The following is an 11,901-nucleotide window of genomic DNA, read 5'->3' on the forward strand; positions in this document are numbered from 1 at the left end:
GCGGGAGGGGGAGCCGGTCGGCGGGGGGAAGATGAAAAGACCTGCGCCTTTAAGAGGGCCGTCTCCCCTCTTTCCCCTCAACGCCGACCCCCCCTTCGACCACGCAGACACTCCTCCTGCGAGCGCTCGCGAGGCAGCTCCTGTCCCTTATGTCTGTTTCCCCCCGTCGCATCGCTGGAGACGACGGAGAGCTCTCCGGGGGCGGGGTGGCGGAGGACGCCCTCCGCTTGGGGCGGGGGGTGGGGGGGTCGGCAGGGAGGGGGGGGGGGCGCGCCGATCCTTCGCGCGGCCTCGGACGGAGAGGACGGGAAGAGGAGGAGGAACGCCAGAGAGAGCATCCCGGCGGGAGGTGGGACTTAACCCGCAGGACCAAAGGTCAACGTGGAGCTCGGAGGGCTGCGGCGAAGGAGGGGAAGGCGGCGAAGGCGGCGGCTCGGAGGGACGGGGACCGGATCGCCGTCAGGAAAGGTGGAGTCTCGATTCGAGCTTGTAGTTGGTCTTCGGAAAAAGTTAGGATCCGGGAGAATCCGCCGGGCGAGCGCGCGTAGATGATTTTTAATATTATCTCCAGTCGTCTCCAGAGCCCCGGCAGAGCCGTCGCCGGGCGGTTTGAAAGTGAGACGCTCTTTAAAGAATATCTCCGCCGGTCCCCCGGCGGTCCGCTGCGCTCGCCAGCCAGGCGTTTATCTCCCCCCACCCCCCCACCCCCACCCCTCACCCTCCCACCCGCCCCAACCCACTCCTCCTGTTCTGAGAGGGTGCGTTAAAAGCCTTCATTGATACAGCTCCCGGGGAGCGGATTGGGAGTCTTGGAACTTCGCGGGCGTTTCCGTCGGCGACGGATGTTCGACAGACGGGGAAAGTGAACATCTGGACTTGTTGGGTTGTTTTCTTTTTTTTTTTTTTCTTTTTCGTCCTTTTCTGTTTCTTCACGCGTCGAGGAGCCGAGATGTTCAGAGACGCCGTCCACGGCCCCGTCCCCGCGGAGTACGGGGTGGCCCCGGGGACCTGCCCCGGTTACCGGGGGCAACCGTACGGCAACGCCGCGCCGCCGATCGGAGGGGTCCCCTGCGCGGCCAAGCCGGCGCTGCCCCCGGCCCCGACCCCGACTCCGGCCCCGACTCCGGCCCCTCCGCCGGCGCTCAAACTCGGCCAGGAAGGGTTCAAGAAGGTCTGCCGGACCGAGGAGGACGGCCCGTGCCCCTTCCCCGGACTGGCCTCGGGGGTCCTGGAGATGCGCGTGAAGGAAGGGAGCAAGATTCGCAACTTGATGGGATTTGCCATGGCGAGGGTGCAGGGAGGCGTCAACGAGGGCGGCGTGAGCGGCGGCGGCGGCGGGCTCAGGCAGGTGGTCTTCACCGGCTCGGGCCGCGCCGTCACCAAAACCATCACCTGCGCCGAGATCATGAAGCGCAAAGTGGGCTCGCTGCACCAGCTGACCAAACTGCAGTACAAGGTGGTGAAGGAGGTGTGGGAGAACGGCGAGGGGGGAGCGGCGGCGGAGATGACGGTGCACAGGACCGTGCCCTCCATCAGCATCCTGCTGTCCAAGGACCCGCTGGACCCCCGAGAGCCGGGATACCAGCCCCCGGAGACTCTTGGCGCGCTGTGGGACGAGAGGACGGAAGCGGGCGCCTCGCAGGCTCCCTGCAAGAGATCCCCGGCCCCGCCGCCGTACGCCGGCTTCCCCCGCTGTAAGAGACTGTGCTTGGGGGAGGGGGTGTCCGTCCTGCCCTCGCACTGACCGACCGCTTGAACCGGCGATGGTCGCGGGGCGTCGAATCGGAGGAGGTCGACCGGCGCCCTCCGCTCGAGCACAACGCTGAGACAATCACTCAAGACGGCGCCGCCGAGAAGAACCGTCTCCGGGGCGGGTGGGGGTCGTCTCGTCTACCCCCCCTCCTGCCCGCGCCCTCCCGTGCACACAGCATTTCAGGGGGGACGTGTTAAGGGAACTCTTTAAACCGCAACCCCTGCTCACGTCATCAGAAACTAAGAAATTAAAAAAAAAAAAAAAAAAAGATCTGCGGATGCTTCGGAGGGGATGGTGCCTCCGTCAGCGTCAGATCGGAGGACGTCAACATCTAACGCTTCTAGGATTGTAGCCTTCCAACAACACAAACGACTGATTATTCATTATCCACAAAGATAAATAAACCGGGTCCCTCTTTTTCTTTCTTGCAATGCTAACTTTTCTCTTTGTGTTCTCTTTTTTTTTTTTTTTTTCCTCCCCATATTCCATCCATCCTCGCCTCCCGCGTCACCGGAATACCAGAAGCTCCGGGGGAAAAGAAAATCAGGGTGCGGCGCTGTCGGATAAAAATAAACAGCACAGAGAGAGAGAGAGAGAAAGAGGGACAGAAAAATAGTGTTTAAAAAAAAAAAAAAGCAGATTTAATGACAATGCGGTTGATAAGGCGGCGCTCCTGAAGCGGCGGCCCGGGGCCTGACGGCGGCGCCCGGAGCAGAAATACAGGCGGCGATTATCATTAAGATAACAACATAACATCACACAACACGGCGGAGAGGCGGATTAAAACCGGGCTTGACAGAGATTCACTCTGTACCGTTCCTGCCAACTGTGAAACCCGAGGCGTCGCACTCACACACACACACACACACACACACACACACACACACACACACACACACACACACACACACACACACACACACACACACACACACACACACACACACACACACACACACACCTATTGGCCTACCCTCCCACCATGTTTACCATTTTGTGCAGCCCATCCTCAACCAGCCACTTCTTCCTAGCTGTTTATTTTATTTTGCTTCATTTGGGTTTCAAACCAGCAACCGTTGTGTGTAATGGGCTTCTGCAGGATGTATGTTTTTTTTTATTTTTTTTTTTATAATAAACAGAAAGTGAACCTTGCTGATTCAATGTGCAGGAAAGGGGTGATTTTATCCAATTTTTCGAGATATCCCGCTCCTCCCTACTTCGCCGCCACGCCACTTTCCTCTTCATCAAGCGTTCCTTTTGGGAATAATAACGTAGAGGAGTGGAACCCACGTCTGAAGCCTTTTTAACCGTTGATCTTAATGAAAATCTGCAAACGGGGGACGTCGGCCTCCGAAAGTAAATTAATCAAAGTGACTCCCAGCCGGAGAGATAATTCCAGCCGGCGCGCAGAAAAAGAAGAAAAAAAAAAAAGAAGCGGCGGGTGAGGATGAGGAGGGCGAGCCGGCTCCGATAGAGTGCGCTTTAAGGGTTGTCTTTCAAAGCGTGAAGAAAAAAAATAAAAAAAATAGGCGACGTTTCATATCGTGGTCACTCGAACGCGGCGGCGGCGGCGGACGCGGTGATTAACCTTCCTCTTGATCCCATTAAAAGAACCCGAGCACGGCGGGAGGCGGCCCCAAGGTTGAAGAGGGGAGAGAAAAAAAAAAAAAGAAAGAAAAAAAAAAAAAAAAAAAAAAACGCTGCGGCTGCAAATTCGCCGTGTCGAAAAATAAAGAAAAAAAAAAATGGCGCGTCCTCGAGGCCGCCGGAAGGTTATCGCCGCGGGTCGCCGTTATCACGCCGTTAACAGCTTCCACCCGAGAGCCGGCGGGTCAGAGAGATAATGCAGCTCGAAGTAAATCCCCCCCTCGCCCACCCAATCGACCTGCGTCTCTTATCGTGCATTAGGTATTCGGGGCCAAGTGTGAAATTCAGTGTGTGTGTGTGTCTGTGTGCGTGTGTGTGTGGAGGGGTAATTAAGGGTAACGGCGGCGCGCACCTGAACAGATAAAGGATCCTGACAAAAAGCATTAGCCGCCGCGGCTAACAGCAGGAACAGCGGGGCCTGAGGAGCCGGCGAAAAAAGGGCATTTTAAAAGAAAGGTGGACGAAGTTATTCGCGGCCCCCCACCTTCTCCGCCTCCTCCACCTTCTCCACCTCCTCCACCTCCATATTTGTTTCCAAAAGCTGCAGTGAAGATGGATTGAGGGGCCAAAAGGGCCCGATGAGGCTTCGGGCTTTTCGAATCGCCTGCAACAAAGTTTATGTTCAAGTCTTATTTTCCTCTACCTGGGGAGGGGGGGGGTTATTCATCTTATTTATTCATCTACTTATTTATTTATGCACTGAATGTCTCATTAGCTGTCGAGGCGGGTTTTCCGTTCAATATTGTCATCCAACCGCGTCTTATGTATTCCGCTTTGCCAGATTTAACTCACCAATAAAACGAGATGTGGAGACGAGCCCCTTTGACTCACGTTCCATGAAGTAAAAGCAGGATTTTTTAAAAACAGCGACTGATGATTCTGCGTGATTACTTGCAGCTTGATTACTTACTTCACACACACGCACACACACACACACAGATACATAAGTTTGATGTTTAGGTGTGACATGTTCTGTATATTCTGTATGTAAATGTGGCTGCTGTGTTAGCGTCCAAAATGCTTGCAATTTTCAGATTATGTGAAGACGCTACGATGCTTCGCTAACGAATTTTCTTTAATCCTTGGTATTTACCTTGAGTGGGTCGGATGATTGCATTGGCCGAGATTTGGTGTCTGTGTTTGTGACATCACAACCCCAATACACACACACACACACACACACACACACATATACAGAATGTTGGAACAAGACAGGAAATGACGGATATATTTAGATTTTATGATTCTTCTCACCATCCGTACCTTGAAGGAAGTTCTCAACAACCAGCCCCACGCAACACCCTCTCACCCAAACACTGGGCAGGTAACCCCCGGAAACCCCCGGTAACCCCCGGAAACCCCCCGAAACCCCTGGTAACCCCTTCAAATCAATGTTAGTTGATCCATTGGCACAGATCTGTTAACTTTGACCTGTTTGTTCTAAAATCCAAACCCCCTGTGGACACCTTGAAGAAATTGTGTTTTCGACCACACACACACACACACACACACACACACACACAGGTGCATTGTCTTTTGTTATGCTCACCAGGTCGTTGGAGCTCAGGCTAATGTATAGCTAAGAAATATCGGTCTATCTCGGTTGTTTGCAGGAACCTGACGGTTAGCCGCCGACCCCGACACCGTTGCTATGGAAACGCCGGCCATAGATCGCCATTCGAGTTTCATGTTCCTTAAGAGGGACTGATCGAAACAACTTTAAAATAAAAAAGTCACCCCTCCGGTTCCAGTTATCGAGACGAAGGCGCCGACGGAAACGTCCTCCCTCATTAGATGTGGCGCGCCCGGATGAGTTTGGGGGGGGATTGGAGAGGGGGGGGGGGGGGGCTTTTTCTCCGGCGGCAACCGTTGCTCCCGGTGACCTCCGCGGGACGGATGGCTCGGTTTAGAAGAGGACGGGTCCGGGGATAAAACAAACAAAAAAAAAAAAAAACGTTTTTCCTTCGAGATTAAAAAAAAAAAAAAAAAAAACACGTCAGAAGTGCGCGGCGAATGCGAATGAATTCATTTTGAAGTTAACATAATGAAAGTGTTGGCACTCCACCCTCCCTCCCTCCCAGCTCCCCCTCTGCTGCGGCGGGCAGATGAGAGCCGGGGTCTCCGGGATGGCGTGGGAGTTCGCTATCTCCCAGCCTCCAGATGGCTCCGTCTCCTCTTATCTAGAAGAATGGGCGCCGCCTCCATTTTTCAACTCGCTCTTATCTGGCAATCCTTTAAATTTAATATTTACCGGGGGCCTCTGTTTTGCGGTGGCGCCGATGCCGGGGTCCCTCTGTAGTCAACATCCCTCTCGCTCCGGTTGGAGGAGAGTTTTTTTTTTTTCTTGTTCTTTTTTTTCTGTCGGACGGTTGATTGATTACGCGATTGCGGCGAGAGGACGGAAGGTTAAAGCGGTGTGGGGAGAAGGAGGGGAGGGCGAACTAATTGCGACGGAAGAATCCTCTCGCCAACGGAGGATCGTCCCCCCCCCCCACCACCACCACCAAAATGTCACGTCAGGCGGACCTCCATTTTTATGTCGGCAATAAAACAGATTAAATTAATCACTCTCCGCGTCGGCCATTGTTCCCGGCGTCGCGTACACTGGAGGTTAAGAGAACAACTGGAGCTACCATTGAAATTGTCGGCGAGGGTCTATATGTGTGTGTGGGGGGGAGGAGGGGCGACGACAACGAGCGGCGCCGCGAGTTTGCGTCTGGAAATGTCTCCCACCCCCCCCAAAAAAAAAACACTTTGTGAAATACTCTCCGTGTTGGATTAATCGGCGCAGCTGAGGATGTAATTGCGGCGCCGGAGTCGAAGCTGGAAGAGCAGATAATGAAACAAAAAAAAAAAAAAAAAAAAAAGGAGAAGTTCGGAGACGGGAAACGCTGCCGTCGACGAAAAACATTGGCGGCGGCTTTAAACGAAACGCCACCTTTCCCCGCCCTCCGTATTCACGAATTCCACCTCTCGTGATTCGGTTTGGAGTTTCGGAAAGCGGACACGTGCGTCGGTTCTGTCGTTTTGAGGCGTCGACTCCTCGTGTCGGCCGGGCAGCGGGAGGAAGGCCACCGGACGCTTCTTCTGACGTCTGCTGCCACCTGGTGGAGACGAGCAGCTTGAAAGTAGAGATTTGAGAGCTCCTCCGTTGGAAGAGGATGCATTATTGATGAGGCGTTTATGTGTTTTAAATATTCCACGGGGGGGCCTGGTCTCTAAGGAATGGGGGGTGAAAGGGAGAGGGGGGTCTGTTCACAGGAAAGAACGGCTCACATTAAATATGAATGAATGAATCCCGCTCTAATAGCGTTTTTACAATAATAAATATGATGTTTTCCTGCCAAAAATCTGAGGATTTGTGAGGGAAACGGCACAGTCTCCACGCCATGCCTTCCTGGAGAGAAAAGTACAAACTATAACAGCTGACGGTTCGTGTACGGACAGGGAGAGAACGGGAGAAGTTAATGCTAACGCTACAGAGAGGCATTTCCATGCACGGCGCTGAGGAGGGGAAACGCTAATGCTAAAGCTACGGTGAGGCGTCGATGCACAGCCCTGGGAGAAGGGGGGAAGCTAATGCTAAAGCTACAGGGAGGTGTCTCGATGCATGGCCCTGAGAGAAAGGGAGAAGCTGACACTAAAGCTACAGTGAAGCATCTCCTTGTACAGCCCCAAGAGAGGAGCAAAAGCTAATGCTAAAGCTAAAGTGAGACGTGTCCATGCACGGCCCTGAGAGAAGGTGAGAAGCAAATGCCTAAGCTAAAGTGAGGCATCTCCTTGCACAGCTCTGAGAGAGGAGGAAAAGCTAATGCTAAAGCTAAAGTGAGACGTGTCCATGCACGGCCCTGAGAGAAGGGGAGAAGCTAAAGCAAAGCTGTAGTGTGGTGTCTCAGTGCACAGCCCTGAGAGAAGCTAATGCTAACGCTACAGGGGTGATGTCTCAATGCATGGCCATGAGAAAAACTAATCCTAAAACTATGATGTCTGCATGCATGACACTGAGAGAAGCTAATGCTAAAGCTACAGAGAGGCATGCCCTTGCACAGCCCTAAGAGAAGAGGAAAACCTAATGCTAAACCTAAAGTGAGGCGTTTCCATGCACAGATTTGAGAGAGGGGGAGAAGCTAATGCCTAGGCTAAAGTGAGGCATCTCTTTGTACAGCTCCGAGAGAAGAGGAAAAGCTAAGAGGAGAAGCTAATGCTAACTCTACAGGGGTGATGTCTCAATGCATGGCCATGAGAAAAACTAATCCTAAAACTATGATGTCTGCATGCACGGCACTGAGAGAAGCTAATGCTAAAGCTACAGGGCGATGTCTTAATGCATGCCCCTGTGAGAAAGGGAGAGGCTAATGCTAACGCTACTGAGAGGATCACTGGGGCGGAGGGGGTTATGTTGGATGCATTTTCTTTCAGGCGCCACTTCCATTTCATCTCTTGACGGGTTTTAATTAAAAAGGAATTATCGCCCCGTTCAAATTAAAAATAACCAATTAATTGCTCGTTTTCATTAACTCCGCATTAAATGGGAAAAAAGCGGGATGGCGCAGACGAGCACCGCCTCCGTCCATGCGGCTCTTAAAAATACGTTCAAAAACTTTATCATACTCCTTCAGTGAGTTGGTGTTTCACATCCAACGGTAAACTTAAATCAGAATATAGCGGGGGGGGGGGGGGGGACGTTCCCTCCGACGGGGTCAGGCGGGTGTTACACGTAATGCCGATGCAGTCGACGCAGATTGTCGCTCCGATCGCGAACGAATCACTCCGCTTACCCTCACGATTCACCATCAAGGTTAACATTTCGGTTCAACCCAAACACGCATCTTAGGTTATTGTGTTTGTTTGTTTTTTGTTTTTTTTTAGAAAAGGACAGCTTGTCGAACGGCGCCCTCAATAACTGAAATAAATGCATTTTCCCGCAGGGGGTGGAGGCTGTGGGGGGGGTTCCCCGCTCTTCGCCCGGCCGGAGGAGGCATATCCATCTCGTGTCTGTGTTTTATTACCCAGGGTAAATTGTTCATCTGTTCTTATAAAACATCCCAGAGAGGCCATTTTGATTGCGTTAAGAGGATGATCGGCGCTCATTCAATAAGCACTGGAGGGGCCATTTCGGGGCGGGGAGGAGGGGGGGGGGGTTGGTACCAGGGAAACAAAGCGGGATTTTCCCACACGGGTGAAAAGCGGTCTGTACATTTCAGACATCATGTCCCTGTGAGCAGATACGCTCGCCACCTTTGTACGCCTGTCATCATGTCAGCTATTTGGCTGAGAAATTGCGACCAAAAAAGAGAAAGAAAAATCAATAATATTGTCCTGTTGACAGGCATCGGGCGAGGCTGGAACTGCGGCTGCCATTGAACTCCCCGCGAAGAAGGGTAATTATTATTAATTTGTAGGGTAAATCCCTGGCTTGAAAAGCAGCGGCGTGTCGTTCGAGGTGAACGAACAAAACATCGAGGGATCGAACGTCGCAGCGGGGAAAAACGATTGACCGACCAATCTTATGAAACTGCGATTGATCGATTGATTTGTGTAGACGAACGCACATTGCAAACAAAGCGTTGGATTCAAGGGGCGAGTTGGGGTTCGGCTCCGCCGCCGCTCTGCACACGTCCTCTCCGTGACCTCGAATCACTTGGATACTTTTATTTTTTCCCCGTTAATTAGAATGACTCGTTTGTTTGGCTGCGGGTGGTGCAAACACGCCCCGCAGAGCTTTATGGAAATTATAAAACGAGGGTCGGCTAAGTTTGTTTTTGTTGTCGTTTGTAAAAAGGTTTTTCGGAGCGAGCGCGTTCACACACAATCATTCCCCATAGGCAATTAATAACTCATATTTATAATTTTCGCAATTTAGCTTTTTTGAACGATCTCTTCCTGGAGCGCAGCAGTAGGAGATCCGTCACCTGTGGATTCGCCGGCCTGCTAACACTTTGTGTTTGTTTTTCAGTTTCGGTTGTTAGCAAGGGTAACCGCAAGCAGCCTTCATGAAGCATTTTGAGCCTCCCTGATCCCACCTGAGAAAGGGGTGGTCACCATGGAGGCCCTGCTGCGCATTCATGCCTCAAATGACCCCCGTGACCCCGGCTGATTGTGAACATCAACATTGCTGAACGCACAAAATGCGTACGATGCAGAAAAAGGCAAATCCATAGCGAAAAGCAAACATCAGCAGCACAAGCATGGAAAAGGGGGAAGTGAATGAATGAATGAGTTGCAGAATGAAGGAGTGGAAAAGCAGCGGCGTGGAGAGAGGAGGCACACACACCCTAGGGAAGCTGAGACACACACACACACACACACACACACACACACACACACACACACACACATACACACCCCATAAGTAAAGACTCTTCTCAATGAATCTCTGAATCACAGGAATCAGACAAATCAGTCACAATGCTGTGGACGCCAGGGCACACAAGAAACCCCACACACACACAAACACACACCTCCAGACCCACAGGCCACGGTGGCATCAGACAAGTGTTCAATCCAGAATTTTCCAGCAGCTTTCAAAACCTGAACCATCAAATATCCAGAAAGGGAAGATACGGATCTGCACGCCAGAATGCACAGTTCTGCCCGCAACCAGAGAAAAAGCCAAGCCCAGAATTGAACAAAAAGGTTTTACTCTCCACAAGCACAAGTATCACACACACACACACACACACACACACACACACACACACACACACACACACACAAACTTACATCTTCAGAATGCAACCCTCCTCTCCCACGTGAGAAAGAAAGAACCGAACCAGGAAGCCGAGATGGAGAACTTAAACTGGTGGCCTACCTTTCCAGTCGAGCTGCAGAGTTTCGTGTTCCACATCACCAGCATGTTCAGTTTCGAAGTATTCCGGGTGGCGAAGTGAAGTCCTGCATGTTAACGTGGGAAAAACCAAAGCCAGGTTTGAAAACCGGTCCACACCTGGGTTACAGGTGAGGGTTTGCGTTGAGTCCCATGTCTCCAGGAGGAATGTAATGAACGTGTCTCTTTTTCCACCTCAGCTCCATTCCTGTTGCAGGAGAACATCAACGCTGGAACCGGGATCCTCTGCGGGACGTCAGCTCCGAGACCCTCTCCTTCTTCACACCTGGCTTACCTGCACCAGGAGGAGGCTTGATTGCCTGACTGACAGGCTGCAGCGATGCGTTCAATGACATACTGGAATTTTCTCATCCATCATATTAAGTCCCTTCTCGACCAGGTCGGCCGGACCTCCGCAAAAACCCCGTACTGTACATACACCCTGTATGTGTGTATGTATTCATATATTTTTTAATAGCATTTTGAAAAGTGTAAGAAATAGTAGGTTTAATAATGATAATTATTATTATGATTATAATATATATGTTTTTATATTATCATAATTATAATAGTTAATTATGATTCAATCTTCTGGATTTCATCTGGGAACGGAAATTAAAACATTCATAATAATATGAATAATAAATACATGTTTTTGTTATTTATCAGAGGGATATAAAATAAAAAAATTAAAAAATTATCATAATGATGGCAATAATAATAATAATAATAATAATAATAATAACATGTTTTGTGGATTATCAGAGGAATATGAAATAAAATAAAAAAATCTAGAAAATAATCATAATTATGGCAATAATAATAATAATAATAATAATAATAATAATAATAATAATAATAATAGAGCTTTTTCCATCGATGTATTTTAGAAGTGAAAAGGGCACAAGACGACTTCCTTCTCTCTCAGCAGCTGTGTGTGAAAATTTGAGGGGGTCCACAGGAAGAGCATCATCATAAAGCTGGATTCAACTGGAAAGCTCGGCTGTGCTCGGTACGTGCACAGATACACACACACACACACACACACACACTCACACACACACACACCTGTGGGGTGCAAACAATACGTCTACACACCGAGACAGCACTGCATGGTATTTTTTCTCAGTCCAATGCAGGATTATAATAATTATCATCCCTTTTTATATTGAAATGAGAGCATAAAAAAAACGTGAAAAAGGAAACGGCAGGAAGGATCGAAGTGATTTGAATGAAAGAAGAATAATGATGATCATATAAATTTTCCTGATTTTGTGTGTCTGTGCGCATGTGGTTGTGTGTGTCGGGACCTGTTTGGTTCTCACCTCATCCCTTTTATATCTGCCCTCTCTTTGTCACGTGTTGAGAATCACCGTCCTCCACCGTCTCTGGGTGGATTCAGGACTTCAGCCTGACAGTCTTCCTCCTCCTCCTCCTCCTTCCTCCCGGCTGCGTTTCTTCCCCGCAGAAACAATGGAGGTAAAATATCGCGGTGGACAAAGAAATCCATCGATATTGTGTAACAAACGCGCCGTGACAGCAGAGGCCGGGCTTCTCCCTGCCCAATAAAACTTGCATTATGTTTTAATTGCCCTTTTTTTTTCCCATCAAACCAATCTTTCCTCCCTGTCAGAGCACCTTGGAACACAAGTATGAAAAACAATTACAGAAAATG

At 50.3% G+C, this 11,901-nt stretch overlaps 1 protein-coding gene across 1 annotated transcript; it reads left to right on the forward strand.

The window, feature by feature from the left end:
• Positions 1-271: 271 nt before the first annotated feature.
• LOC147218034 (ribonuclease P protein subunit p25-like protein) lies at positions 272-2,184 on the forward strand. The gene has a single exon (XM_086175012.1). It carries the CDS (start codon positions 950-952, stop codon positions 1,742-1,744), a length of 795 nt encoding a protein of 264 aa, XP_086031138.1. The 5' UTR covers positions 272-949; the 3' UTR covers positions 1,745-2,184.
• The last annotated feature ends 9,717 nt before the right edge of the window (positions 2,185-11,901 follow it).

Source organism: Fistularia commersonii, chromosome 27, assembly GCF_037954325.1.
Source record: "Fistularia commersonii isolate RoL2024-O1a breed Wild chromosome 27, RoL_Fcom_v1.0, whole genome shotgun sequence".
Taxonomy (NCBI): domain Eukaryota; kingdom Metazoa; phylum Chordata; class Actinopteri; order Syngnathiformes; family Fistulariidae; genus Fistularia; species Fistularia commersonii.

What these genes read in the sequence shown, in the direction of transcription:
- LOC147218034 (XM_086175012.1), top strand. Translation starts at nt 950, where the DNA reads ATGTTCAGAGACGCCGTCCACGGCCCCGTCCCCGCGGAGTACGGGGTG.